The sequence below is a fragment of the Melanotaenia boesemani genome, chromosome 16 (assembly GCF_017639745.1).
Source record: "Melanotaenia boesemani isolate fMelBoe1 chromosome 16, fMelBoe1.pri, whole genome shotgun sequence".
Taxonomy (NCBI): Eukaryota; Metazoa; Chordata; class Actinopteri; order Atheriniformes; family Melanotaeniidae; genus Melanotaenia; species Melanotaenia boesemani.
Window position 1 is genome coordinate 15,494,361 of NC_055697.1, and position 26,080 is coordinate 15,520,440.

The 26,080-nt window shown below is 37.9% G+C and overlaps 3 protein-coding genes across 3 annotated transcripts; 2 read left to right on the plus strand and 1 right to left on the minus strand.

The window, feature by feature from the left end:
* Positions 1-541: 541 nt before the first annotated feature.
* Positions 542-6,182, minus strand: eloal (elongin A, like). The gene is made up of 11 exons (XM_042010523.1): positions 6,063-6,182; positions 5,276-5,332; positions 5,078-5,190; positions 4,093-4,987; positions 3,910-4,012; positions 3,669-3,836; positions 3,482-3,579; positions 1,831-2,011; positions 1,476-1,590; positions 900-1,006; positions 542-750 (listed from the first exon to the last, which is right to left on the minus strand). The coding sequence occupies exons 1-11, from the start codon at positions 6,138-6,140 to the stop codon at positions 692-694; spliced, it is 1,974 nt and encodes a 657-aa protein (XP_041866457.1). The 5' UTR covers positions 6,141-6,182; the 3' UTR covers positions 542-691.
* Positions 6,183-7,609: 1,427 nt separating this feature from the next.
* klhl31 (kelch-like family member 31) lies at positions 7,610-11,905 on the plus strand. The gene is made up of 3 exons (XM_042009590.1): positions 7,610-7,718; positions 8,435-9,634; positions 9,723-11,905. The coding sequence occupies exons 2-3, from the start codon at positions 8,466-8,468 to the stop codon at positions 10,453-10,455; spliced, it is 1,902 nt and encodes a 633-aa protein (XP_041865524.1). The 5' UTR covers positions 7,610-7,718; positions 8,435-8,465; the 3' UTR covers positions 10,456-11,905.
* Positions 11,906-14,752: 2,847 nt separating this feature from the next.
* On the plus strand, positions 14,753-25,072 carry gclc (glutamate-cysteine ligase, catalytic subunit). The gene is made up of 16 exons (XM_042010649.1): positions 14,753-15,386; positions 16,224-16,336; positions 18,602-18,784; positions 19,118-19,231; positions 19,486-19,544; positions 20,776-20,912; positions 21,080-21,154; positions 21,446-21,562; positions 22,495-22,633; positions 22,739-22,851; positions 22,941-23,033; positions 23,133-23,237; positions 23,374-23,455; positions 23,544-23,653; positions 24,120-24,240; positions 24,337-25,072. The coding sequence occupies exons 1-16, from the start codon at positions 15,237-15,239 to the stop codon at positions 24,516-24,518; spliced, it is 1,893 nt and encodes a 630-aa protein (XP_041866583.1). The 5' UTR covers positions 14,753-15,236; the 3' UTR covers positions 24,519-25,072.
* Positions 25,073-26,080: the final 1,008 nt, after the last annotated feature.

Sequence of the window (26,080 nt, forward strand, 5' to 3'; positions counted from 1 at the left end):
TGCTTTGATTTCCCAGGCTCTGTACATTAGAGAAGTGGCAGATGGCCCGCACATTAAACAGGAGGATGGATAAGTGATGAAGTCTTAACGGGCTGCCACAGCTGCAGCATTTTCTGAGCCTCCAACTTTAATAACTCAATCAGTTAAGCTTTTCCAAAAGACTAAAACTGATGGGATTTCCCACCAAACGTTCAATAACAGACGTCTGTGTGCTTAAAAGACATCAAAGATCCTTTTGTGAAACAATTTGCTGGCTTGCTTTCAATGTCTGTCTTGACTAAATAACTTCAGCTAAAAGTACTGCTTATTATTCCAAAAATGTTATAGAAAAATTAAGTCTCAATTTGTTGTAGCACTGAAACAGAACATAGGTATTTACTAATATCTGGAAAGTGTATTGTGAAATTTACAAAGCAAATAACATCCTCTAGAGGGAGCCACATCCTATCAAATAACCTGAACGACCATGTTTTGCTGTGACAGGCTGAAAAGAGACTGTTTGAATTTGCTGATTTTATTGTCCATTTAATAGTGAAGACAACAGAAAAAAAACATGGCAGTTGCATTAAGGTCAAAACATCCAAACAGAGACTAATAAATTAAAATGGGCCTAATGCTGTTGAAATTGAATGAATAATAAAGTACATATTTTGTACATCTGCACACCGTAAATATCAACATAGTTTAACATTTATCTGCGTCCCAGTTTCTTGAATGCTTTTAAAGACTTTGCCATCATTGGAGCAACTCCTGTTAGAACAAGCAAACACATTAAAACACTTGTTAACAGGAATGTGGTAAATAAATAATCTGGATTGTTGCATTTGAAATGATTTCTCTCTGCTTAACAAGCAAAACAGGCCAGTTTTGAAGAAGCTAAAACAAACTATTTAGCTCACTTGTTTTTTTGCGGGGTTCTGGTGTATTGCTTCCCCCAGAACTGGTGCTGCGGGGCCTGTTGAGTTCATTATAGCTGGACCTCATCTGGTTGTCCTGAACTTTGGTACTGGAAAATGTAAATAATCAACAGCAAATTTGGTCAATAGAATAAGGGGGGAAAAAAGTTAAGATCGTAATACAATTAATAAAATAAGTTAGTCCATCTCTAAACATGACAGACCACAACAGAGTTAACAATTGAAAACAAAAGACTGCCTGTAGCTTGAATAAAACCAGTTTATCCACATTGCATCAATTCCTGTCACCCACTGTTATCACACCAGTCCCCAACAGGTTATGATCCTGCTGAGTACCGATTGTATTGATCACTTTGCGGTTAAGGGATTTTATGTGAAACCAGGTGTTCATGTTTTGCAAAAGACAACCAAAAGCACGTCAAAGCCCAAAAATAGATTTTGTAGCAGAGTCTTTATAATCATTAATAAGTTGAACAGAAATTGCACATATACCAAAAAAGGCTAGTTAAATAAATTTATTATGGGGTAACAAGATATTTTAAAATCTCTGATGCCCACCTGCACTTGAGCTGATGAGGCTGCTGAACAGCAGTTCCATGAATTTCCTGCTGAATTCGCACGTCTCTTGGTGGCTTGGCAACGGTGTGAATAAATGCCATCTTCACCTGCCGCCCTAAAACGGGGACAAAAAGCATTAGCATGCACCATGATTCTAAAATATATTACATATATTCAGCTTATTGATCTTATTGCAACCAGTTATAGTTTTAGATTTATTCTATAAATCTCTGAAAGAGGAAAATCTATCATAGCTGAATCTGTGGTGACTGGATGGTGACTGGAAAGTGGAACCAAGTGCATGGTTTTTGCAGTTTCTTCTTTTTAATGAGTGTTTTTAATGTTAGGCACCCACCCTTCAGCTTCTTAGACTGTGCCGAGACAATGGTTTTTGTCAACCTTTGGAGCTTTTTTTCTCTCTCTTCAGAAAGCCTGATATACATCTCTTTCCATGATTCATACTCTTGAAGTTTGAAGTCTTTGAAATCCCTCTGGCAATGTTTTCCCCACAAGTGGTCAGTGACTCCAATGTAGATCTGTGAGAGAAAAAAAAAAACTGTCCGCTCAACATCCTTCAAACATTAACAAAACTTTGCCAGTCGTGACCTATGATCTTCTGAGTTTAAGTAAACTTAACCTACTACCATTTCAGAATCACTGGCACTCACTCACAGGTTAATGTAAGTAAACCTGCTCATTAGCAACCAGCACAGATGTGGCTCATGTAAAGCATGGAAAGGATCAGGCAGTTGTTCAGCTAAACAGTGTATTCATACGATTAGCAATCAAATAATTAATGTGGTGCAATTTTTAATGAAAGATATGGGGGTTAAAATATCTTAGAAAGAGCTGCTCCTCCTGGATTTATATGTAACAAAACACAAAGTATGTGTCTGATACTTCTCTGTAGAACTACTGTACAGTCAGGTGAACAAGTAAGCATGCAATCAGATATGCTGATAAGAGGGCTGCATGCGGGCAACGAAAAGGCAAGTACAGTAGTAGTGTGTGGAAAGAACTTGTATTTCATCCAAGAGTTATTAAACAACACCATGATGAGATGTTTACCAGTGTCAATAAAATAAAAGGACTTAGAAAACTTATCTGCAATAAATATATTAGCCACATCCATTTATGATTTGTTTTTCCCAACTTTGTAGCTTCAGTATCTTTGTGTTTTGGTAAAGCACAATGTCAGCATGTGCTTTAGAAAATTGCTTGTGGCATATATCTGACATTATCTGAGTAACCATAAGTAGATCAAATCAAAATTATAGCTTGCAGTTATACTTACAAGTTCAAAATGATACTTTAAACTTTAATAATGCAATAAACTGGAGATACAGGCATGTAATCACGATCATACCAGCATGCGGCTATTCTCTGTTTAATTTATTTTTATTTGTATTTTTTTTTCATGAGCTCTTGGCTTTGAAACCAGGGATGACTGCACACGTTTCTGCATGCAAGCCTCTGTCAGGGGGAAGCAAAGTTCTTACTTTTCCTCCACTTTTTAACCATTTTCTCATTTGAGTTGCTGTGGCACTCAGTGATGATACATTATCCTTTTATAGGGTGAAAGTAAGCATGATCAGGTATGATGCAATGATGATACAATCACAACATATAATATGACTGATTGATGAAAAAGAAATGTGTTCACTTAAAAGTCCTAATCAAATCTAAATGTGAGGTTTACTCATCAGAAAATACAATTTTCTTCATCTTTTTTTATTGAGTTGGGGGGAGGAAGCTGAGTCCCCCTAACTTTCCTTTTTACACTAAATGCAAATCAGATCTTAGGTAACATTCTTTGCTGTTTGCAGACCAGGCTCAACCTTCACCAAGTGTCCATAGTTTGTAAATGATTCAAAGAAGTTAGAAAATGTGTCCTCTGCCCACAGAAGGAGGTAGGAACTGGTACTGGTGCAAGAAGGGAAATAAAATAAAGTGACCCCAATGCCTGCATCTGTGCCAAGAGAGTATGTAAGATATCACATTCTTACTGGGTTGCATTCCTCAATTCGTAGCAGCTGCTCCGGTGTGCACCTCTCCAGCACTGGCTCAAGAAGTTCAAATGGGACTCCACCAGTTTCATAAAGCACTGAGAAGAGATTCCTGCACATAAATACACAATCCAGGAATCTGACAGATCTCAGAGCCTTGAAAATTCTTTCACAGGATCCTACTCACAGTTAATATTGTTCTGGAGTGTGCGGATACACTGTTGATACAAGCTCATCATAGTTGGTAGGAAAAGAGTTTTGGCACCAGAGTACACCTGCATCTTCCTGTTTAGCCGCTGACCGGTGAAGACTGCAGACTCTTCTGAGGCGTCACAGAAATCTGGCTCCCTCTCAACTTTAAAACCAAAGACATGTCAAACAACACAACAACAAAAGAGAATGCAGCGGTATTCATTAGTATACATTACCTTTTCTTTCATAGTAGTAATCAACACTTGACGGCTTTTCTAGATCAGGCAGAGCAGCAGGTAAAGGAACGTCCATCAGGTGCATCAAAGATTCCTGAGGCGTCTACAATATTAGGAATTATTAACAAATAAAAACCAGCCATAGTCTGCTCTCTCTCTCTTTATAACAGTTGTTTGCTATACCTGTTCTGGGGCAGCAGCAGGTAACTTCACGGGTTTCATGCATACATCTTTTGGTTGCTCTTTTGCTGCAGTCTTGAATTTTTTGGAAGTTTTCTTGACTCCAGTTTGCTCTTTTCTCTTCAAAGCATTCACATCATAGTTCAAGCAAGATTCAAAAGACATGGCAGGCTCTTCTTTATCACTGTTACTCTCCCCGTCTTTGTGACTCATCTTGGCCTTTTTGTGTTGTGAATGTTCATTATTTTCATAGTCTTGTTTGTATTTCTGAGTATCATGTTTCTCTTCCTTTTTTTTCTTTTTTCTGTTTTGGGCTTCTGAGCTTACTCGTGAAGATCTGTCATCCTTGGCTGCTTTTAACATTTTTGAGTCTTTCTTGTTGGATGAAAGCGACTTCTTGCTTTCCGTTGGCCATTCTTTTGATGGCTTTGATTTTGTATTTGATTCTCTTTCTGACCCAAATCTTCCCCTGTCAGAGGCATCTTTAAACTTCTCTCTGGAGTCAGATCTAGATCTCTTACAAGTACCCTCCAAGTTTTTGTTTCCAAGCAAAGAATCACGGTTTTTCTTCTTCGATCCAGAGTTTTCCCATTTGTCCTCTTGAATTTCATATTTGTCCTTTTGAAAGATTTTGTAGTTTTCCTGTTGACTTTTTTCATATTTTTTGCTTTCCTTAATGTTTCGTTGCCCCTCGTGACAGTTTCCTCTCTGTAAGTCAGCTTTCTTACCACATGTTTTGAAGGGGGTCTCATCTGAAGAGTCTCCATTCTTGTGATTAGAACTGAAGCAGTTATTGTTTACATCAGGTGGGAAACTTCCATTTTCTGGGCATGTTTGGTCATCTTCTTTGTTTTTAACAGAAACAGTCTCTGAAAAAACTCCACCTTCTCCATAGCTGCTTCAAGTGACAATTCAAGATAAAAATGTCAAATAAATGCACATAAAAACAAAGAAAAACGAATTATTTTTACAGCTAAATAAACTTTACCTTATGGTTTCCTTCGGCACCAGTTTTTTCCAACCTTTGACCAGTGACTTGGCAAATTCTCCAGCCTGTTTGTGTCTCCGCAAAGAATTAACTGTTTTCCCAATTCCAGTTTCCTAATGTATATTAAAACACTGTGTGTTCAGTGAAACTTTAATAATGAAGGAATGTATTTACAGAAAATTAGTTTTGCATACTCACAGCAAGTATGTCTAATGTGATATCGAGATCCTTCAGTTTCTGCAAGATTCTTACAACCTGTAACGAGAAGAAAAACATCAGTTTTACACCATTGTGTATTTCATGACTTTAAAACAGTCTGTCAGTGTGATTAAACGTGATTTATTTGCATGTTCATGACAAAACATACAGGAATGTGTGCTACATTGAAGAAAAACTTGCCACACCAAATATGGTAGTTCTGGTTTTGGATCACCACAGTTGCCGACTGTGCATTTAAAGCAGAAGCTATGTATGGGACCCTCACACACCCACTGGATGCTCCTCCTTTTACTGTGAACTATAAATGGGAAATGCTACTGCTGGCTGTTGCACTGAGCAGTGTGTCTTTACAACTGAATTAGGAGTTTCAATTTGGAAAGGGGAGGGAGGGAGGGGGGATTAAAATACCTTAATTTAAAACTGATCCAAAGCATAATTCATAATTATGTGCACATCCACACGCAAATTTCAGTACCAGAATAACAGAATGCCCCAACTTTCAATGATGATGGACAGCAGCCATAAGCTGAGAAACTGGGGAAGCTGCCAGTTTTAGCAACCCCCCAGTTAAACAGCTCTACCCTCACAGCAAAGTGTTTTCAAGGCTGAGTATAATCAGTGCTCTCAGCTTCTGCTCGCATGTCAGAGAAGATGTAGCCAACAGAACTAAGACGGGACAAAACCATGAATGAGTTTTGAATTTGCATAATCGCACCAAAGTGAAGATCCAGAGGAAACTTCAGTTTATAGAATAAATAATATCTACCGTAGCAGGCTCTGCTGTGTCTGCCAGCTGAAATTTGAACCGTATGATTTTCTTCACCACGTCAGAGCTGCTGGCCATCACGGAGATTCACGTGCAACCACCTGCGCACACCGGGCAGCGCACGCCCGTTGATGACACCATTTTAATGGGCGGGACCGATGACCTTAGAAAACTTAACCGTCTTACGCACAGATCCTGCTTTATAGTAGCAAATCATTTAGGCTGAAACGTGGATATAAAGTGTAAGCTGTGACTAAACAGTCCTCAGTATTTTGCTGCTATAACAAATTCTTTAAATGGACATAACAAGCTTCCCAAGATAAAGATTGCAAAGACACACAAAGTGACCAGAGATAAATAATTACAGAACCAACTCAAATTAGAAGCAAAATGAACACAAATAAACTCAAAATGTCTGAATAAGCAAATAAAATATTCAAAAAGAGATTTAAAACTATGTAAAAAAAAATGCACAAACAGTAAAAAATCTGTTGCAAAAGAAAAAAGGGGATGTTTTTAGAAATGTTTTTGGTGGTTTTGTGTTTTTGTTTGTTTTTTTATGTATTTATTTATTTATTTAGCCTTACTGGAAATCAGATTGAGAGCACATTACCTTTTTCCATGAATGGAAATCATTATATATACCATTCTTAAATAAAATTTGAACAAAAGAGAGAAGAAAAAGAAAAGTCCAGCTGTCTGGGACACAGAGGAGTTGTGTCAGATCCTTTGTTAGCTTGATGACCAAAATAATCTTACTTGTTACCTTCCCTTGTCTGTGTGTGTATTGGGTCGGAGTAACGTGCAGGAGTAGGACTAATAGGGTATTTTTATTACTTCCACTCCTTCCGACACGTCCAAGTTTTATGTCGTGCCAATTTACAGTTACAAGGTATGTGAAATTCCATATCCTGATTATATCCTGTAGGGAATATGATTAGATTTGATATGATATGGTTAGATTTGAGAGGTAGGATAAACATATACACAGAAATATAGAGGTAAAATGTAAAATCAAAGACTGAAAATATATTTATGATAAAAACTAGTACATTTAAAACAACTCCAACAAAAAGGATTGTAGTTATATACAGATTTGATTTGTTAATGGTTTATTGATTCATTAATGATTATCAAAACCAATGCCATTGATAGATGGATGTAGAAAAATCATTTTGAGGATCATTGAAAATGACAAGAGCTGATGATCAGCCAAGAGTAAGAGATTAATAATAACTGTGGTCACATTGAGCTGTTATTAAAAAGTCTGACTGTTGTTGGAATTAATGACTTTTCATCTTTGGTTTAGTTTTTATTTTCAAGGAGGAAAAAAGTAAACTGCATAAATGCTGAGCTTTTTCTTTGTTGTTGTTTTTGTTCAAATAATAGAAAGCCTAATTAAAATAATATCCTTTCATCAGTGATGCAAGTAAAGCTCCCCCAGTCATCTGAGTGGGGGCTGATATTATGAGTTGGGAGATATGCCTGGTCCCCGCCTGCTGCCACATGCATTGCACAATGCTTGATTGGCACTCACTCCTCCAGAGGAGGAGTTAAGTGCATGTCTCCTGCAGAGTTGACGGTTGGTCTCTCTCTCCTGCTCCAGTAACTGGAGGTGCAAGTTCCTTCTTCACCAGCCTCAACTTCATTTCTGAGGTAAGTGGAGCTTTCCAGTGCTTGTTTAATTGTCATATTTTGAGTGAAAATGCAGCTTGGGTCAGAAAATGCATCTATAGTTTGTGTCGTCCTACCTTCATGAGCTTTATAAAGCTGCTGAGTTAAGGTTTTAGAAACAAATAAGTATTCAGTATGCTTCAAGTCTGCTGGGGTAATTCTTATTTGAGAGGAAAGTTTTTTCCAGAAACCTTGTTGTCTTGAGGTTTGTTATTTTTTTTACTACAGACTTAAGGTAAAATTGGAACAATTCATTTAAAAAAGGAGACAAAACAGTTTTTGAATTTGAACTTAAGCAGTCAGAGGACATGAGGCCTGTGGCTCATGTCTCAAAGTCTATAAAAGGAACGTCATGGGAGAGCTGTCCAGTGCTGCTATTCCTGGACGTGCTGCTGATAAATCGTGACAGATGCAAAGAGGGGGCATGTTTGTGCACTCACACCCTGTAGCATCACCTGGTAGCACATGTTTTCAAAGTTGTCAAAGACCATTTTTGTCCAAACAAATCTACAAATCCTCAAAGAAAACATGTTAAAGAGCTAAAGATCTGACAGTACTAACACAGCAGGGACAAAGAAAACTACATAAAAATACCAATGAAACAAGTTGCATTTATTACTGTTTATATGTGTGCTATGTTGAAGCTTTAATGGTGTTTTCTGACTCTGATATGCATGTGTGTGTATGTATAATTTCAGAAGGTCTGGGCTGTGTACCACTGCTACAGCCATGGCACCCAAAAAGAACAAGGCGACCAAGAAGAATAAAGGAGACATTAATGATATACTGGTAGAGAGCAGCCCCATTAACAAGATCAATGGGTTAAACACTTTGATAGAAGGAGGAAACGGCTTCAGCTGCATCTCAACTGAAGTTACTGATTCTGTGTATGCTCCAAACCTCCTGGAGGGTTTAAGCAGCATGAGACAGGATAGTTTCCTCTGTGATCTCACCGTCGCCACCAATTCAAAGTCTTTCGATGTCCACAAAGTTGTCATGGCCTCCTGCAGCGAGTACATAAGAAACATCCTGAAGAAGGACTCAACCCTCCAGAAGATCGACCTGAATGACCTCTCACCAGTTGGCCTCGCCACTGCAATCACATATGCATACTCAGGAAAGCTCACCCTGTCACTCTACAGCATCGGTAGCACTATTGCTGCAGCCATGCTGCTGCAGATCAGCACTTTGGTGAAAATGTGCAGTGATTTCCTCATGCAGGAGCTTAGCGTGGAGAACTGCATGTATGTGGCCAATATTGCTGATGCTTACAACCTTAAAGAAACCAAGGAAGCATCTCAGAAGTTCATGCGGGAGAACTTCATCGAGTTTTCTGAGATGGAGCAGTTCTTGAAGCTTACGTATGAGCAAATTAGTGAATTTCTCACAGATGATTCCTTGCAGCTCCCCTCTGAAATCACAGCCTTCCAGATCGCCATGAAGTGGTTGGACTTTGATGAGAAGAGGCTGAAGTATGCAGCAGATCTCCTGACCCACATCCGCTTTGGCACTATTTCTGCTCAAGACCTGGTGAATCATGTCCAGAGTGTGCCTAGAATGATGCAGGACTCTGAATGCCACCGTCTTCTCGTTGATGCCATGAATTACCATCTGCTGCCATATCAACAGAACATCCTGCAGTCACGTAGAACAAAGGTACGAGGTGGCCTCAAGGTGATTCTTACAGTTGGTGGACGTCCTGCCTTGACGGAGAAATCTCTCAGCAAAGAGGTTCTCTACAGAGATGCAGATAACGTGTGGAATAAGTTGACAGAAATGCCTGCAAAAAGCTTTAATCAGTGCGTAGCAGTCCTGGACGGCTTCCTGTATGTGGCAGGTGGTGAGGACCAGAACGATGCCAGGAACCAGGCCAAACATGCTGTTAGCAACTTCTGCAGGTAACCACTGATTTATTTTAATTTAGCTAATATTGTTTTAATTGCTTACCAAATTAAAATAACTGAACATTGCTTTTGCATTCTTTAGGTATGACCCCCGTTTCAACACTTGGATTCACTTGAACAACATGATCCAAAGGCGCACCCACTTCAGCCTCAACATCTACAATGGCCTCTTATTTGCCATCGGCGGAAGAAACGCTGATGGTGTTCAGGCCTCTATGGAGTGCTACGTGCCCTCCTCCAACCAGTGGCAGATGAAAGCTCCCATGGAGGTGCCGCGCTGTTGTCACGCCAGCACTGTCATCGATGGCAAGATTCTTGTATCTGGAGGTTACATCAACAACGCGTACTCCAGGGCTGTGTGCTCTTATGACCCCTCTACTGATACCTGGCAGGATAAGACCAGTCTGAGCACACCCAGAGGCTGGCACTGCGCTGCCACCATTGGAGACCGAGCCTATGTCATCGGTGGCAGTCAGCTTGGAGGGCGTGGGGAGAGGGTGGATGTCCTCGTTGTAGAATCTTATAACCCTCATAATGGTCAATGGAGCTACTGCGCGCCTCTTCACACGGGGGTGAGCACAGCCGGGGTTTCCATTTTGAACAACAAGATCTATCTCCTTGGAGGCTGGAACGAGGGCGAGAAGAAATACAAGAAGTGCATTCAGGTTTACAACCCTGACCTCAATGAATGGACTGAGGATGATGAGTTGCCAGAAGCTACAGTCGGCATTTCATGCTGTGTTGTCACCATACCCACGCGGAAAACACGAGAGTCCAGAGCCAGCTCAGTTTCATCAGCACCAGTCAGTATATAAAGATATAGATGATAACCGTGATGTAGTTTACATGTCTTTAAATCTCCAGTTTATCTGTTGCAGTAGTTTGGTTTTTACACACACCTATAAAACAGACACCAGCTATAAGATAAGAAAATGTTGGAAAAAAAAAGTAAAGACTGTAAAATTAGTTTAAATTACACACATATTTTAAACAGTTAAAGCTCATTTATTTGTACCTTTGGTGTCATTAACGCCATATTATATTTATGAAAGAGACAGGCAAACTATAGTAAACAATACATTTCATCATGTTTAGTCAAATTTCTTTCTGGGGCCAATTTTAGCTGGAATATAGTCTTTGCTCTACAGCCAATATAATGTTATTTAAAAATCAATTTAATACAAAAAAAGAAAGCTCCGCAAACATTAAAATTCTGAACTTGTTCATCATCATGTGTACAATGACTTTAGCTACTGTAACTCATACTTGAATAGCATATGAAGCTGGAGTGAGAGTGTTGGTGGTACCTACCAGGAGTAGGGGCCTGTGATCAGTGTTTCCACACACCACACAGTGCGACTGCAGTTTCTCTTCATGTATCTCATGTACATCATTCAGTTGTCTGCTGTTGTATGTTGTGTGATGGCCATAAACATTATTCAGGTAATTCAAACAGATTTTGTTGGAGAAATGAGGGAATGATGAAGGCTGAACACTGTCCGATGTGGTACTAACATACCATTTTGTAAAAAAGAAAAAGGAAAATACAAGATGGGAACGACATTCAGAGCCAGAGCTTTCCCAGAAATTACAAATTCCCTAACTGCTCATGTCTTTCTACTGTATGTTTGTTTTTAAATTAAAGATATGAGGTTTAAGCTACTCCGAGCTCTGTCATTTATTCATGTCTATGCACCATAAACCTTTTCAAACATTCAGGTTTTATAGAAGTTGAAGGTTTGGTGTATGCCAATGCAAGAAGATGCTTTGTAAAATTTTTATAGGAACCTTATTTCAATTCAACCACAGATTTCTACACCACAATTTTTATAATTAAAATGCTCCCCTTCTTGAAAGAAATCCTACTTATTGTAACCCCCAAAAAATATCAAGCTGAAGTTTCCCCTTGGAAGAGGGTTGATTGTTGAAAATTTTGTTCTTGTTCTTTTTTTTACTCGTCCCAGTATATTACTTTTGAAAGTCTATGAAATGTAAATCTTTTATTTCGGAGCCATCTTTACACGCCCAGTCCTTCCAGACTTAATCATATTAAACTGAAGCCTGTAATGACTTATTATATAGTAAAAGAACGAACATGGCCTCATACCGTTTAAGAGCACTATAGGCTTGTGTGAGGAAAAGAAAAAGAAAATCATTGTTAAAAGCATCAGTCTGAGAAAAGCTTTATAGACCAAACACATATCTGACCATGCTTAATAAATTTGGTAAAAAAAAAAAAAAATTAAAAAATCTAATCTGTAAAAGTGGCTGAAATGTGATAAATGAATTCCCATGTTATCTATTAGCTTTGTAAAACATTTACATTTGAATATGGATATTAACTAAGAACTAATTCACATTTGTAACTAAATGTAACAAAAGTTATCTTTTGTTTTCCTTTCACTGATCTAACAGAGGCTCCTTGTTCCTGGTATGAACCTCGGCTGGCTCTTCTGTGTGGTGTTTGCATCTTGTCCTCCATGCATGCTTCCTAAAACATCTGTACTGGTCCTGTGATGGACTGGTGGCATGTCAAGAATGTACACTTCCTCATAGCTGCTGGGATATGAGCCAACCCTGTGACCCTGCATGGAATAAGTGGGTATAGATGATGGAAGGATATTCTAATAAAGGGAGAAAAATAGATGATCGCACTAAAAAAAGACTGTTGGGGCTCACCTTATTTTTATCATTGTGCTCTACAAAATGGCAGTTTTTTTTTAATATATTAAAAAGTCCAATGTCTAAAACAGCAACCTGATGTATTTTGAGCAGACTTGGATGGTGTTTACAACAGTGTCTGAGAATCAGCTGGATCAAACGTGAGGCTATATTTCTGTCTTTCATTTGGATCATAAGATATGCACTACATCAGCTGCTGTCAACACAACAATGTTAATTTCCCACTTAATAAGAGAGTAATGCTGTAACAACTTTTTAAACAGTAGTTAAACCTGCCTCTAATTTATTAACATGTTTGAGGATTTCAGAGAGATAAAGATCACTCGCTCATACTGCAGGGTGAGAACATGAAAACAGAGCCTGTGGCATCAAACATGAAGCAAGCAAATGCACAAAAGCACCCATTATGTACAATACAGCATTTCATTGGTGATCAGTTGTCTTTTTGTTTTTATTTCAAGTCCATTAGCCCCAAAGAGTGAAATATCTTCTACTCACCACTGGGTTCATTAGAGTGCAACTTTGGGCATTTGGAAACACTCACAAACTCACCATTGTATCTTATATGACTCCTATAATCCCTGTAACAAAGCGGAAACCAACAGTTTTTTATTACCAAAGTATTTCCAGGAAAACTATGTAACCTTAGATCTTTCTTCGAATGGGAGTTATCTTTCTTTATGCATGCTTGGTTTTGAATGAAATGCAAAATATCAATACCTCAGAAACAACTCCCTTTTTCCTTTAAATGCCTTTTAAAACTACCCTGAGGGAAGCATGGTGTTGTTTTAAATAATCGTTGAAGGGCAATAAAACTGGATAAAGATACAGGTGTGGCTTGTGTGCCATACGCCTCCCTTCTCTTACTATCTAACCTGTTGTCGCTTTTAGATTTTACATATTGTGCGCCATATAAAACGGCTTATGTTCTGTTATACCCCCAGCATTACAGAGAAGCAGCTAATCAGTTCATTTCAACTTGAAGATATTATATTTCCCAGTATGGGATTAATAAAGTCTGATTCTGATTACACTAAGATTTAAAATTTTTCACCAACCAAACCAAATTCAACAATGAATATACAAAAAAAAAAGTGGTTAATTCATACCACTTACATGTGTTTACATGTTACTTCTTTCAGATCTTTCTGCAGCAGAAATTCAGACAAACACATCAAGACTGTTTTCAAATTCATCTGTTCAAAGTGAAAGGTTTCAGCCAATTTACACAAATGTGATTATAAAACTGAAAGTTTGCATGATTGCAAAAAGATTGTTGTGGTAGATTGTTGTTTAAACTAATGTTTCATGCAGAAACCAGTTCCATGCATGTGTATACCAAGTCTTCAGGGTCTTCACTGTGGCCTAGTTCAGCACAAGATACCTGCTTATCACATAACTGGGATATGGTTTACCATATCCCAGTTAGGGTTTTGATAAACCACATCTGTAATAGGGCGGTTGAAAATGCAGCCCATTAACCTCCTCCCCATATCTTAAACACAGGCATGAACAACAAACACACCCTCCACCAGAAATCAAATGCTGTGTCATCATTACTATCAGGCTTTTCCTCAGGATGTTGCATTCAAACACCCTTGATTAAACTGGCTCTTCGCACACTCTGATCATAAACATGACTCATTATTTTTTAAGTTGTGGGGATTATAGAACAAGGCACTGTGTTAGTATATCTAAACTCAAAGCTCACCTCTTCAAGATAGTATACTCTCTGTAATTACATTGTCCCATGGTTTTATCCCTGTATCTGTGTTGTTTTTCTTTCTTTCTTTCTTTATTGTTCTATTCTGCTGTTTCTTTTATTGTGCAATGTCCTTGACAAACTTGAAAAAGGGTTTTAAATCATCTGTATTATTATTATTATTATTATTATTATTATTATTATTGTTAGTATAATTTGTGGAGCTTTTAGTGGCAAAATTAGGGTAAAATGTAAAAAACAAAAACTTAAATTAAATAGAAAAAATGCCATGCAAATGCTGAGCATAGCAATGTACTGCTTTTATTTTGTATCTCAGAAGCCACTAAACTAACGTACTTGCAAAAATAAATAAATAAATGCAAAACAACATTAATCAGAACCTAAGTTTAAAATGTAATTCTTTTTAGTTTTACTGTCTAAAGATCTTTTTCCATTTAAATTTTCAAGTTGATTAAAAGGAAGTAAATTAGTTTTTGCAAGTAATTTATTTTAGTTTAGTGGGTTATTTATTAATTCGTTATTTTGTTGTTTTTTATCGCTAGAGGGAAAAGTTTTGGCTCTTCCGGTGTTCCTGAACGTCGCACTTCGGCGTGCTCTGATTGACAGCTAGAGGGGAGGAGCCGAGCAACAAATAATGCTGAGTCATAGTGGCGTCACTCCACTCCGCCTTGAAGGTATCACGTGTGTAAAACCAGGAGGCAGTTCATATGTACAACGCAGTTCAACTCTGGGAATCAGCACTCTCTTTTGGCGAGTGACTTAATACCGGTTCACCTCGCTGTTAGTCCATCACGGAGCTGCACACATACAGCCTCAGCCCGGTGCTGTTAACAGAGCCGAAGCTGCCAGACACCGATAAAAACCCATTCGGCTTGTTACTGACTGACGTCTGTGCTTTACGGGGCTAACAAGACCTTAGCAATTGATGAGCAGGGGCCTCTTTCTTTTGGATGCCCAGTTAAGGTTAGTGACCGGGCACGCCGTTTAACAGCTCAAAGAGACTTTGCATTTTGCCTTTGACCGCATCCACAGTACCCTCAGGATCCAGACCCTGTCGCTTGTGTGGAGCGAGACTTCATGCTAGCGTCCCACGAGTTTAATAAACTAGCTAGGTAGCTAACGCTCGGCGTGCAGTTTGCGGTTTCATAGCAGCCACCAGCCGTCAGTTGATACCTCCATCCAGTCTGTGCGATGGGTTTACTTTCACAAGGCTCTCCGCTGAACTGGGAAGAAACCAGGAAGTATGCTGATCACATCAGAAAGCACGGAATCATTCAATTCCTCAACATTTACAACAAGGTCAAGGAACGTCAGAAAGATGTGTTAAAGTGGGGCGATGAGGTAAGAAACTGTCTTTCCCCTTTAAATCGAACCAGCCCGGACAGGGTCTGTTAGTCATGATGGCTGTGGATGATGCAATTATGCTATTTTATTGATATAGCGCCTTATAATTTTATCCTTATTTAAATGTGCTCAAATATATCTGCGACTTTTACGCTGCGACTACATTTACTTTTAACATTTGTATTGACATTTTTTCTTCAAAATGAAAGTGTAAATGTTTGCGTGTAGGCTGATTGGCAAGTTTGAGTCAAAAATATTGACTGGTTGCTGCTGAAATATGTGTTAAAGTGCTGTACTTCTAGCAAGTCTAAACATATTCTTTAAGTCATGACTACTGAAAGAGCCTAACATATCTGTTCACAGTTGCCCAGCTTTTTTTTTTTTTTAATTTATTTATTTAGAATAAGTTTTAAAACAACTTTTCTTCATGAAACATAATTGATGTTATGACAGTTGTGATTACACAAGGGAAAACATTCATGTTGACTAAGAAAAAGTCTCCTACATATTAAGATTTGATTTTAAACTTTCCAACTGGCTTCACTGGCCCTCAAAACTTCAGCACGCTGCAGCTTGAACAAAGTGTTTGGATTTCAAACGATGCGGAATGCTGTTGTTGCAGATTAATCCCTCTTTCAGACAGGGGATTACAGAGCACCGAAGTCAAAGTCAAGGAAACATAACTGATGAATCGGAATTGATGTGATGGCGTTCCAGTCTGGTCTTGAAAACCTCGGCTTTGTGAAGCAGCCCACGGAAAGCCTGTTTTTAGGATTTAGAAGTGCACACTGTTAGCTTGTGAACTCATGTTGTTTTCTTGTGTTTTAACTTTAGGTTGAGTACATGTTGGTGGAACTGGATGACAAGGATGAAAAGGTTCGGCTTGTGCTAAACGGTGGAGATGTTTTGGAAACTCTTCAAGAACAGGGTGAAAAAACAAACCCCAAGTAAGTTATTTCTGCATAGTGTTCAGCCAGATATATTATAAGGAAGTGTTGGCGGCATCTTTATACTTTGATAGTGTCATTGTGTTGCGTAATGTTTGGGGAGATGGAGATATGGACAGAAAAATCAAATACTATAGGAGTCTCCCTAAATAGATACTTTATAGTCAGAAAAAGCACAGCAAAGGTAAACAAAGAACAATTAATACCAACTTATTTCCTTACTTTTTTATAAGGTATTTACATCTAAACAATTTATAAACCAGGGGTCACCAACTCTGGTCTCCAACATCTTGTCCTGTTCATTTAAATCTGGTGTGTTGCTGCAGGGACACATCCAGTGCCTGCAGGATACCGGCCCTCGAGAACCAGAGCTGGTGATCCCTGGTATAAAGTAGCTGTTTATAGAGGTGTCCACTTATTGTAGAAAACATCTCCCTCTAGAAACATAGTTCAAGTTCCCTGTAGATGACTAAATGTTAACCATGATGATGTCTAAATGGTAACTGTGATGGATAAGCTCTGCAGAACATGTTGCTTTTTACATATTTTCTGCTTGTTAATTAGTTAGTGTGATCATCATGAGGATTTATTTGTCCTTATACTAACGAGTGTAGTTATCTGTGAACGTACAGCAGCAAACATTTAGTATAGTTTTTGTTTTATAGGCTCGGGTATTTTAAAAAGGAACACTTTATAACGTGTGTCAGTGCTCAGTCAGAAAGAACACACTGCTCTTTATTTACAGAACGATGTAATCTGGTGTTTAAATTAAAATTAAATATGACTCTTTTTTTTCTCCCAGAGGGACACTGAGAATTTTTTTTCTTTTAATTCCTATTTTTATTTTATTCTAATTCTTCTGAAATGTGGACCGTATTCCAGATGGAAACCCTGCATTACTCTGTACCTTTTTGTCATTCAGGTTTCTCTTGAGTATGATGAGCATGTGTCACCAGATCTGATCTAGTTGGGTTGTTTTTATGACTTCTTACCAGTCGCCTTCAGATCTTAGATGATCTGGTGCCGCCAGTTGCTTGTAGAAGTAAATCTACCTAGGCAGGTATTAAATTAGGATGAGTTATGGGAAAACCCTTCAACTCTGATTTTCCTCATAGGAAATCATTAAATCTATTGTATTAAAAAGAAGAAAAAATCTCATCCTCTTTTGCTCAGTTTGAGCAATATGTCCACACTTCCCATCATGCACTGTCCAACCAAAAATTGCTGATGTGTTCAGAGGTTTGGATCCACCACTTTCTACATGTGGTTATCAGTAAATGCTCTTTTTCAGTTGAAAAATGAAGTCGTAGCCACAAAAGATTGTGACAGAGTAAGCAGCACTGTACAGCAGTGGGTTTAGCTATTCTTAATAATGTACACTTCGAGACGTACTGTTTAATAATTTACAGATTCCTATTTTAGCTGACTATAAAGTCTTTTTGCCCAAAATAAATGAATAACAAATCAATATGTTTTACCAATTAGCCAATTCTATCAGATTTGTTAACCTTTGCCAGTCAGATGCAATAGCAGGAACTGATTTACTCACATGTTGCATCAGATCTGTGTGGAAACTGTTCAGACAGCTTAGATTTTTAGAGACGCTGCATTGATATATTTGTCAGGCGCATCTCACCAAGCTTTCTGAGTTTTTTTCCATTAGATTTTTGGCCATTTTTTTTCCTCAGTCTTAATTGACATTTTTACTATTTCTTTTCCCAAACAGCATCTTAAATTAATCCTGTAAATTAATTACATGACAGTATTTCAGCTCTGAAATAAGCACGATTGTCTGTTTTTATATACAAAAGGAAAATGTCTAGTATTAGCAAGGAAGTAGCTAATTTAATTAGCCCGAAGAGCTTCTCATGGGAATGCTGCTTGTGTAAACTGCAGCATCTTTAAAGAAGAAAATTTTTGCAGGTGCTGTAAATGTTTGTTCAGGCTCAGGAGTGTTATTCTTGCCCACTGCCTATGACGTAGCCAACTTTACTAAAGGGAAATACCAGTGGCAGTGACAATAGTAGAGCCAATGCATTCCTCATTACTGCCCCTCTGTTGCACACACCAAAGAGCACGCTCTGAAGCACAAATACGTGGCGTTTGTTTGCCCTGCCGGCATTACGGCTGCCATATCATAAAGGCAGAGTAGTCGGTTTATTCAATCAAAGAGGTCATTGTGATACTGAGACCAGGACCTTCTTCCTGGCTTACGTACAAAAAAAAAGGCAGGTTGTTTTCACAACATGTTTTGTATTTCTGCAGTCATCCCACGCTGTGGAGACCAGAGTATGGCAGCTATATGATTGAGGGAACCCCAGGGCAGCCCTACGGGGGCACGATGTCGGAGTTCAACACTGTGGAGGGCAACATGGGGAAGAGACGACAAGAGGCATCATCTGTCCTGAACCACAACGAAACCCTCAGCACCATCACCTCGTTTCCAAGGTGCCTCAGCTTGCACCGATCAGAGAGTTTTCATTAGAGTGGTACAAAACTGGGTGTTTAGGTTGTGGGTGTGTGTAGTAACTTTTTGTAAGTTCAAAGTGTTGACTTGGATGTACCTTTTTAAATATGAAACTGCAGCTATTAGCATTTCCACTCTGATTGTTGTAATGGTTTAAAGCTGCGTTAAATCTACCAGTTGATCTATTATTGTACAACACAGGATTGTTTCAGATCATTTCACTTCAGGCTAATTTTTTCCCTCTATTTCCTGGTTAAAAGAATCCCTCAGTTTAGGAATTAACTGGCTGACTGATATATATTTTCCTTGTTCAGGTTAGGTTGTCCAGGGTTCACCAAACCAGAGTACCGGCCGACTCCTGTCGAAAAGGGAGTGTCAAAGTCCCTTTTTTTCCCAGATGAAGCCATCAACAGACACCCACGGTTCAGGTAAAGTTAACAGAAAAACTCAAATGCTTATATGTGTGTTTTTTTTTGTTTTTGTTTTTTTTAATATATTTTATGTTTCATTTTTAAAAACTATGAAATGCATTTTCCAGCTAACTGGTGGCATGTGCTTAGCCACACGCTTGTGATTTGCAGCTGTGGAAGATTTTGACATGCTCATTGCTTTTGTTTTCCCATAATACAGGATGTGTTTGCGAATGAATCATTTCATCTGTTTCCTTTTATTTTTTTTTTAGCACCCTCACCAGAAACATACGTCACAGAAGGGGAGAGAAGGTTGCAATCAACGTTCCCAGTAAGTTTGATCTTAGTTGTGGAAAAATGGCGGCCAATGTTTGGATATTTAAAATGTCAGATTTATGGATTTTCCTTGTTGATGTTTTGAACCAATCGTCATTGTGTGCATGCATTTAAGCATTCACACAGCAGCTTTCCTTATTTGTTATTCTGACTTTTGTACGTTTTTCAGCCCATAAAACCTTCATCATAATTTCAGCCATTCAGGTATCAAAACATGATATTTCTACTTCTATTCAACTTTTTGATATATTTTAATAATTTTTTTAATTATTAAGGTTTTTTTTATTCAATTTTAATAAAATTTTAATCTTTCAGATTTTTACAGCCTGTATTGTGCCAGGTTAAAGTGTGTGATGTCAGTCCTTCAGCTTTTATTGGTCTGCATCAAAACTCTCTTTAAGGTCCTTTAAAAAAAATTTAAAAAGTCTAAGAGCAAAACTCTCGTGTATTTAACTTGCCACCCTTTACACTCTGTTCACATTAGAGTAAAATCATGTGTTCTGACCCTTGTGGTGCTCAAGGTGAAAAATAATTTTGAAATCTCTCGTGGTTTTCTCTTTGAGTTAGCTTAAACTTAAAATCTAATTATTCACTTTAATCTATTATTTAAAAAAAAAAGATCAATTAAAATTCTAGTAATTGTCATTTCTTTTAACAAAACAAAAAAAAAATTACATCTAATGCATCACTTCTGGTCTGTATAATCTACTTTCAGTATCATCTGCTTGTTTGTTTGATGGCAAGTCGTGGAATCAACAGAGCAAGAAAAAAAGCGACAGTGAAAAAAATGTGTCAAGTGTGGGATGGTTTTACACTCAAACTGTACGGTGCTTTGACTGTAAAACCAGGCTAGTACAACTTGCTTGTTACAGCATTTTGGCAGAAAGCACCCAGGCACGAGTAGCGGACTCTAGTTAGGGAACATGGTTGAGAGTTGAAATGAAGATAAAAACAGAATAGGGAGCTTAATTGTGTCAGGTTGGCTGGAGATTATATGGCCACTACTGGTAATAGCTTTCTGCACAACTATCTTCACTTCAGTCATTCAGTAATAACACATTCACACTGCTGTTCTGCAAGAACAGCAAATTTTCTGCTTCTTAATGTTTTTTTTGTTTTGTTTTTTTATGTGGGGAGTGTGTAGTGTTGTGATTTTTCCCGCTATGAATGCTGTTTGATGGGTTAAAATGATCTTAACTGAAAGGAGTATTGCTTTCCTGTTTTAGTCTTCAAAGACAAGCGCACTCCATCTCCCTTTATGGAGGAGTTTCCTGAGGATGATGGGGAAGCAGCGAGGGCGGCTCTGCCAGATTACATCTATATGGACGCCATGGGCTTTGGCATGGGCAACTGTTGTCTGCAGGTAGAGAACGACCAAACGGGACGTCATGATATGTCAAAGCTGTTTGTGCTTTGTGAAAATGAAAATATGTAACCTGGACTGTTTAGAGCTTTTCTGTTAGAGCAACTCTACAATCCTAATTAGTGATTTATAAATGCACTTCATCCTCCTTTATGATGCTTTTGCAGGTGACATTCCAGGCTTGCAGCATTGATGAGGCAAGGTATCTTTATGACCAGCTAGCAACATTCTGCCCCATTGTGGTAAGCGGATGCATCAGACATAAATATTATTTAACTGACGACCTCCTCAGCAGAATTGTTATATAATTAGCAATAACATTGTAATATTTTCCGGTTTTTTTAAATGTCTTACAAAGTTGAAGGTGCTGTAAGTGTATGAATATTTTCCCTTAAAAAAAAGTAAGTTTAACAGAAATTATGGGAAATTTATTTTAAACCTCATTTTTTAAAAAGTTCACTAATTTCTGTATTTGTGGGACCCGTATTTTCTTTCAATCTGCCTTCACTGAATTCAACTTTTGCTCATTGCAGATGGCGTTGAGCGCAGCCTCGCCTTTCTACAGAGGCTATGTGTCGGATATTGATTGTCGCTGGGGAGTTATTTCTGCCTCGGTGGATGACAGGACACAGGAGGAACGTGGGCTGAAAGTGAGCACAAGCTTAAAAACACCACAAAACAAAAAGAGGATGTTGGCAGACGTTCAGAATGCAAAAATATGGCATAGTCCAAAAAAAAAAGAAATTTATTTGAGAATAAGATGGCGAGTTGAGCTTTCTTTTGGGGTTTATGTAGGACTTATTGTATGTGTCTCTGTTGCTTACATGACTTGATTGTTAAATTACCAGAGCAAGGCCCCAACAAAGCCTAAAATTATGTCTTAAATTCTATATTATTTTGTATCAGGTTGCCCTTGGATGAGAGATTTCAAACTCGATGGGATTTTTAACCTGGTTAAATAAAGGTTTAATAAAAAATAATAATTTACATGAGAGATGAATAAGTATTTCCCTGAATAAATGGATCGATTTGGGCTTCCATCTTTTCTATATGGAGGGAGTGGTTTAAGTCCACTGCTTCAAAATAGCTTCTTTATTCTTGAGATCAATGAACTTTTGGGAACTTGAAGCTTGTCACTTACAAAAAAAAATAGTTAAAGTTGGTAAATAGAACTCCAGTACTTTGATCAGTTTACTAATACAACCTTTCAGTAGCATCAGAACAGTTTAGTAACTTAGACTGAGTTATTATTCTATGAAGTGCAGTGTATTCTGCAAACAGTTTCTTTTGAGGCTGTTGTAGTTTACATAGGAAGAGGAATTCTACTTTTGTCTTGCACTTGGGGTGTAATGAGAAATGCAAACTCACAGTTCAGATGATGAATTAAGATTCCCGTTTAATGTTTCAACAACTCAATGTGGCAGTGGGGAGGACAGTTTTCTGTTACTCCTCAAACCATTAGCAAACACAAGCTACTTGTACAAATACCAAAGCTAGATTTTTTATTATAAAGAGTTAACCTAGTGGACTTCACATTGTGTATTTTAAGTATACTGTATGAATTTTACTTTTTGTTTTGCAGCCTTTGAAAAACAACAAGTACAGGATCTTTAAGTCAAGGTATGACTCGATTGATAGCTACCTGTCTTGTTGCGGTGAGAAATACAACGACATCGATTTGACGATAGACGAGGAGATCTACAAGCAGCTACTTGGTGCAGGTACTGTCAAAAATGAAAGAAAGTGTTTGCCAAAGTCAAAATCTGCCTCTGAATGTTTGTATGGCAGTGAAACATGAAATAAAAAAAATAATTTTTTGTAAACAGGGATTGACAAGCTTCTGGCTCAGCACATCGCTCACCTCTTCATTCGAGACCCGCTCTCTGTATTTGAGGAAAAAATACACTTGGATGATGAAAATGAGTCCGATCACTTTGAGGTGAGGATTTCTATATTCCACGTATAGTTTTCTATAAAGATGCGTACTCTTTTCAAGAGGAGGTGTAACATTATTTAAACTTCCTGCAGAACCTCCAGTCAACCAACTGGCAGACGATGCGGTTTAAACCTCCACCTCCCAACTCTGATATCGGCTGGAGAGTTGAGTTCCGCCCCATGGAGGTACTAAACCACCATCAAACTTGAAGGTTCATATGTAGTCCTGTTGGCTTGTGAATTATATACACAGTTTTTTTTTTCTTTTGTTTTCTGTCTTTTCAGGTGCAGCTAACTGACTTTGAAAATGCTGCATATGTCGTCTTTGTCGTTCTACTCACAAGAGTGATCCTGTCCTACAAACTGGATTTTCTAATCCCCTTATCAAAGGTAATAATAGCCACACAGTTTAAAAAGAGAAAATGAAGCCACGTTGTTCTGATGTTTGGACCCAGTGATCTGCAGAGTTTTTGGGCACTGATGCAGAATGAAATATCTTTTTATTTTTTTTATTTTTTTTTTTTAGGTTGATGAAAATATGAAGGTGGCGCAGAGGAGAAATGCTGTTCTAGAGGGCATGTTCTACTTCAGGAAGGACATCTTCAAAGGTGGGTTAAACAGGAAGCGCAACTGTAAGTCAGGGTCTGTAGTGTCTGCATTGGAGTAACTGATACATGTGTACTGATCCATCAACAGGCTGCAACCCAGTTCTCGATGGCACTGCTTCTGCTCAGAACGGCCTGGAGACCGATGGTGGTAATGAGGAGTACACGCTGATGAGCATTGACACCATCATCAATGGAAAAGTGAGTTTTGTCTTGCATTTGATGAGTGGTTAGGTCAAGTTAGCAGCAACACTATACACATAGTTGCTACGATGCCATTAAACCATTTATTCTAACAGACAAGCATTGGCAGGACGCTGGAGAAAGATTTATCCTGAATTTTATTTTCCATTGCTGGCAGCTTGTCACCTTAAATTTTAGAAACTGAAACTACAACAACTATTAGAGTGCTCTAACATGTTAATAAAACAATAATAATATTTGTAAAGATAGGACTGAAGATTATTTTTGGTACATATTAAATATATTTCTTAGAATAAAAATAAGCCTTATGAATCAGAAAAAATGCTCCGTTTGGTTTGCTTCTCATTCTGCTAACTAGGTTTTTATTACCTGTATAAATACTTCACAGAGGCAATAAGCACATGCTGTACTTCAGCTTATTTAATTACTACTGCTGTTTTCCTCTTCATTTCATAATATCTAGGAGGGGGTATTTCAAGGGCTCATCCCGATTCTTAACTGTTATCTGGAAAACATGGAAGTTGATGTGGACACCAGGTGCACCATTCTGAATTATCTAAAGCTCATCAAGAAACGTGCCTCAGGTAATGTATCTTCAAAGTACAAAGCTATATACAATGTTTCTGTGTATGCAGCTCCATTTCTGACCAGCCATTTCTTCTCTTGGTGATCTAAAATAGGTGAGCTGATGACCATGGCCAAGTGGATGAGGGAATTTGTTGCAAAGCACCCACAGTACAAACAGGACAGCGTCATAACCGACAAGATCAACTATGACTTCTTCAGAAAGTGTGACAGGATTGCAAAAGGCGAAGAGCAGTGCCCTGAGCTCATTGGAAACCCAGTTAATAAGTTCAAATGAGAAAAATTTAAAAACGCTATAGGAATGAATCATTGTTATATGATCGAGCATGTAAAGAAAGACCAAATGTAAGAGGTCCAGTTGTAAGAGAATACAACAGCATGTGTGTGTGTGTGTTGAAAAGAAACACACCCGTATCAAATATTTGTATATAAACACTGTATGAGATTTTTATGATTACAAGAATATTTTAATAGGATGAAGATCTTGCAAAGCATTGTGTAATAGAAGATCAGATGTGTATTTATTTTTGTCTGAAAATTAAGCATATCTGTGTGAGACTGTAAATGTAGAAATGAGTGTATAGTAGTCTGTCTTCTGTAAATACTGTACTTCTACTCTTTAAAACATTAACACGTTTGTGTTTCTTTTTTTTTGACAAGAGCTTTCTTAATATCTGGTTGAGATTTTTTTCCCCTCTTTTTTTTCTGCACTTAAAAAGTTTTTTTTTGCTCCGAGTGTAGTGGGACCTTTAAATTAGTGTTGCAATCAAGTGGAAATAGCTTACCATTGTTTGCAATGTGATGCTGTTTCAAAAATAAATCTGTAATAAGTCAGTTTCAAACTAAGACAGTGATTTTGTCTGTTAAGGAGTTGTTTCTCACTTGCACAAGAGGAAGTGCTGCAGCTACCTTCAGCATCATGGAGGTTACGTTAACTCCCTCAGCAAATTCAAATGTCAGACTAACAGGAAGAAGCAGCTTAAAAGAGTACATTTTTAAAATATTTTTAACCAAACACAAAATTACACCGTGAGATCTTGACAGATGATGACAATAAGGGGAACAAAACTAAAGGTTTAAATGTACATTACAGAAATCTCAAAACTTTTTTGTGTAACTATAAATGTCCACCCACAAGAGGGTGGTATTGAACCACTTTTTCCCCTCCCAAGACTGTGCTGCAGTGACAGATGAGAGCATTACCTTAGTTTGACATGAGGATTTTATGGCTGCTGCAGACCCATCTACCTACTGTCCTACATCTCAGGGATTCATTGTAGTTTTAAGATTAAGTAAAAATGAATAAATGTTGATTTGATTTTAGCACAACCTTTTTATTTTTAAGAAATCCACCTTACGTTGTCATGACTTTCTACAATCTAATTCGGTAAAGAAAAAATATTATGCCATCTCCATAATCCAGAATGCTCCAATGAGAGTTGTGATATATTCAAAGACTTCTATTAAAAAAATAATAAAACAAAAAAAAAAAAAAAAAGAAATGCGGAAGTCACGTGGTTCATGGGGCGACCAATAGTTTCCAAACACCAGTTCCACCATGGAGTGTAGTTCATTTTCGGTGTTTCGGACGTATTTCCTTTAATAATTGGCTGAAATGACTCAATTTCTTGGCATTGTGAGACATTAGCTGAATGTTGAGGAACAACTTAAGTCAATTATGTTATTTTATGCGGCCAGTTTTAATTGAATAAATAACGAGCTAGTGGTAGTTTAACTGTGTTTAGCTAATGTGAGCCAGACTCGTCTCTGTAGACGCCGCCATTAAGCCAGTATTTATCACAAATTTATTGCGGTTATTAGCAGTTTTATTTGTTCCCA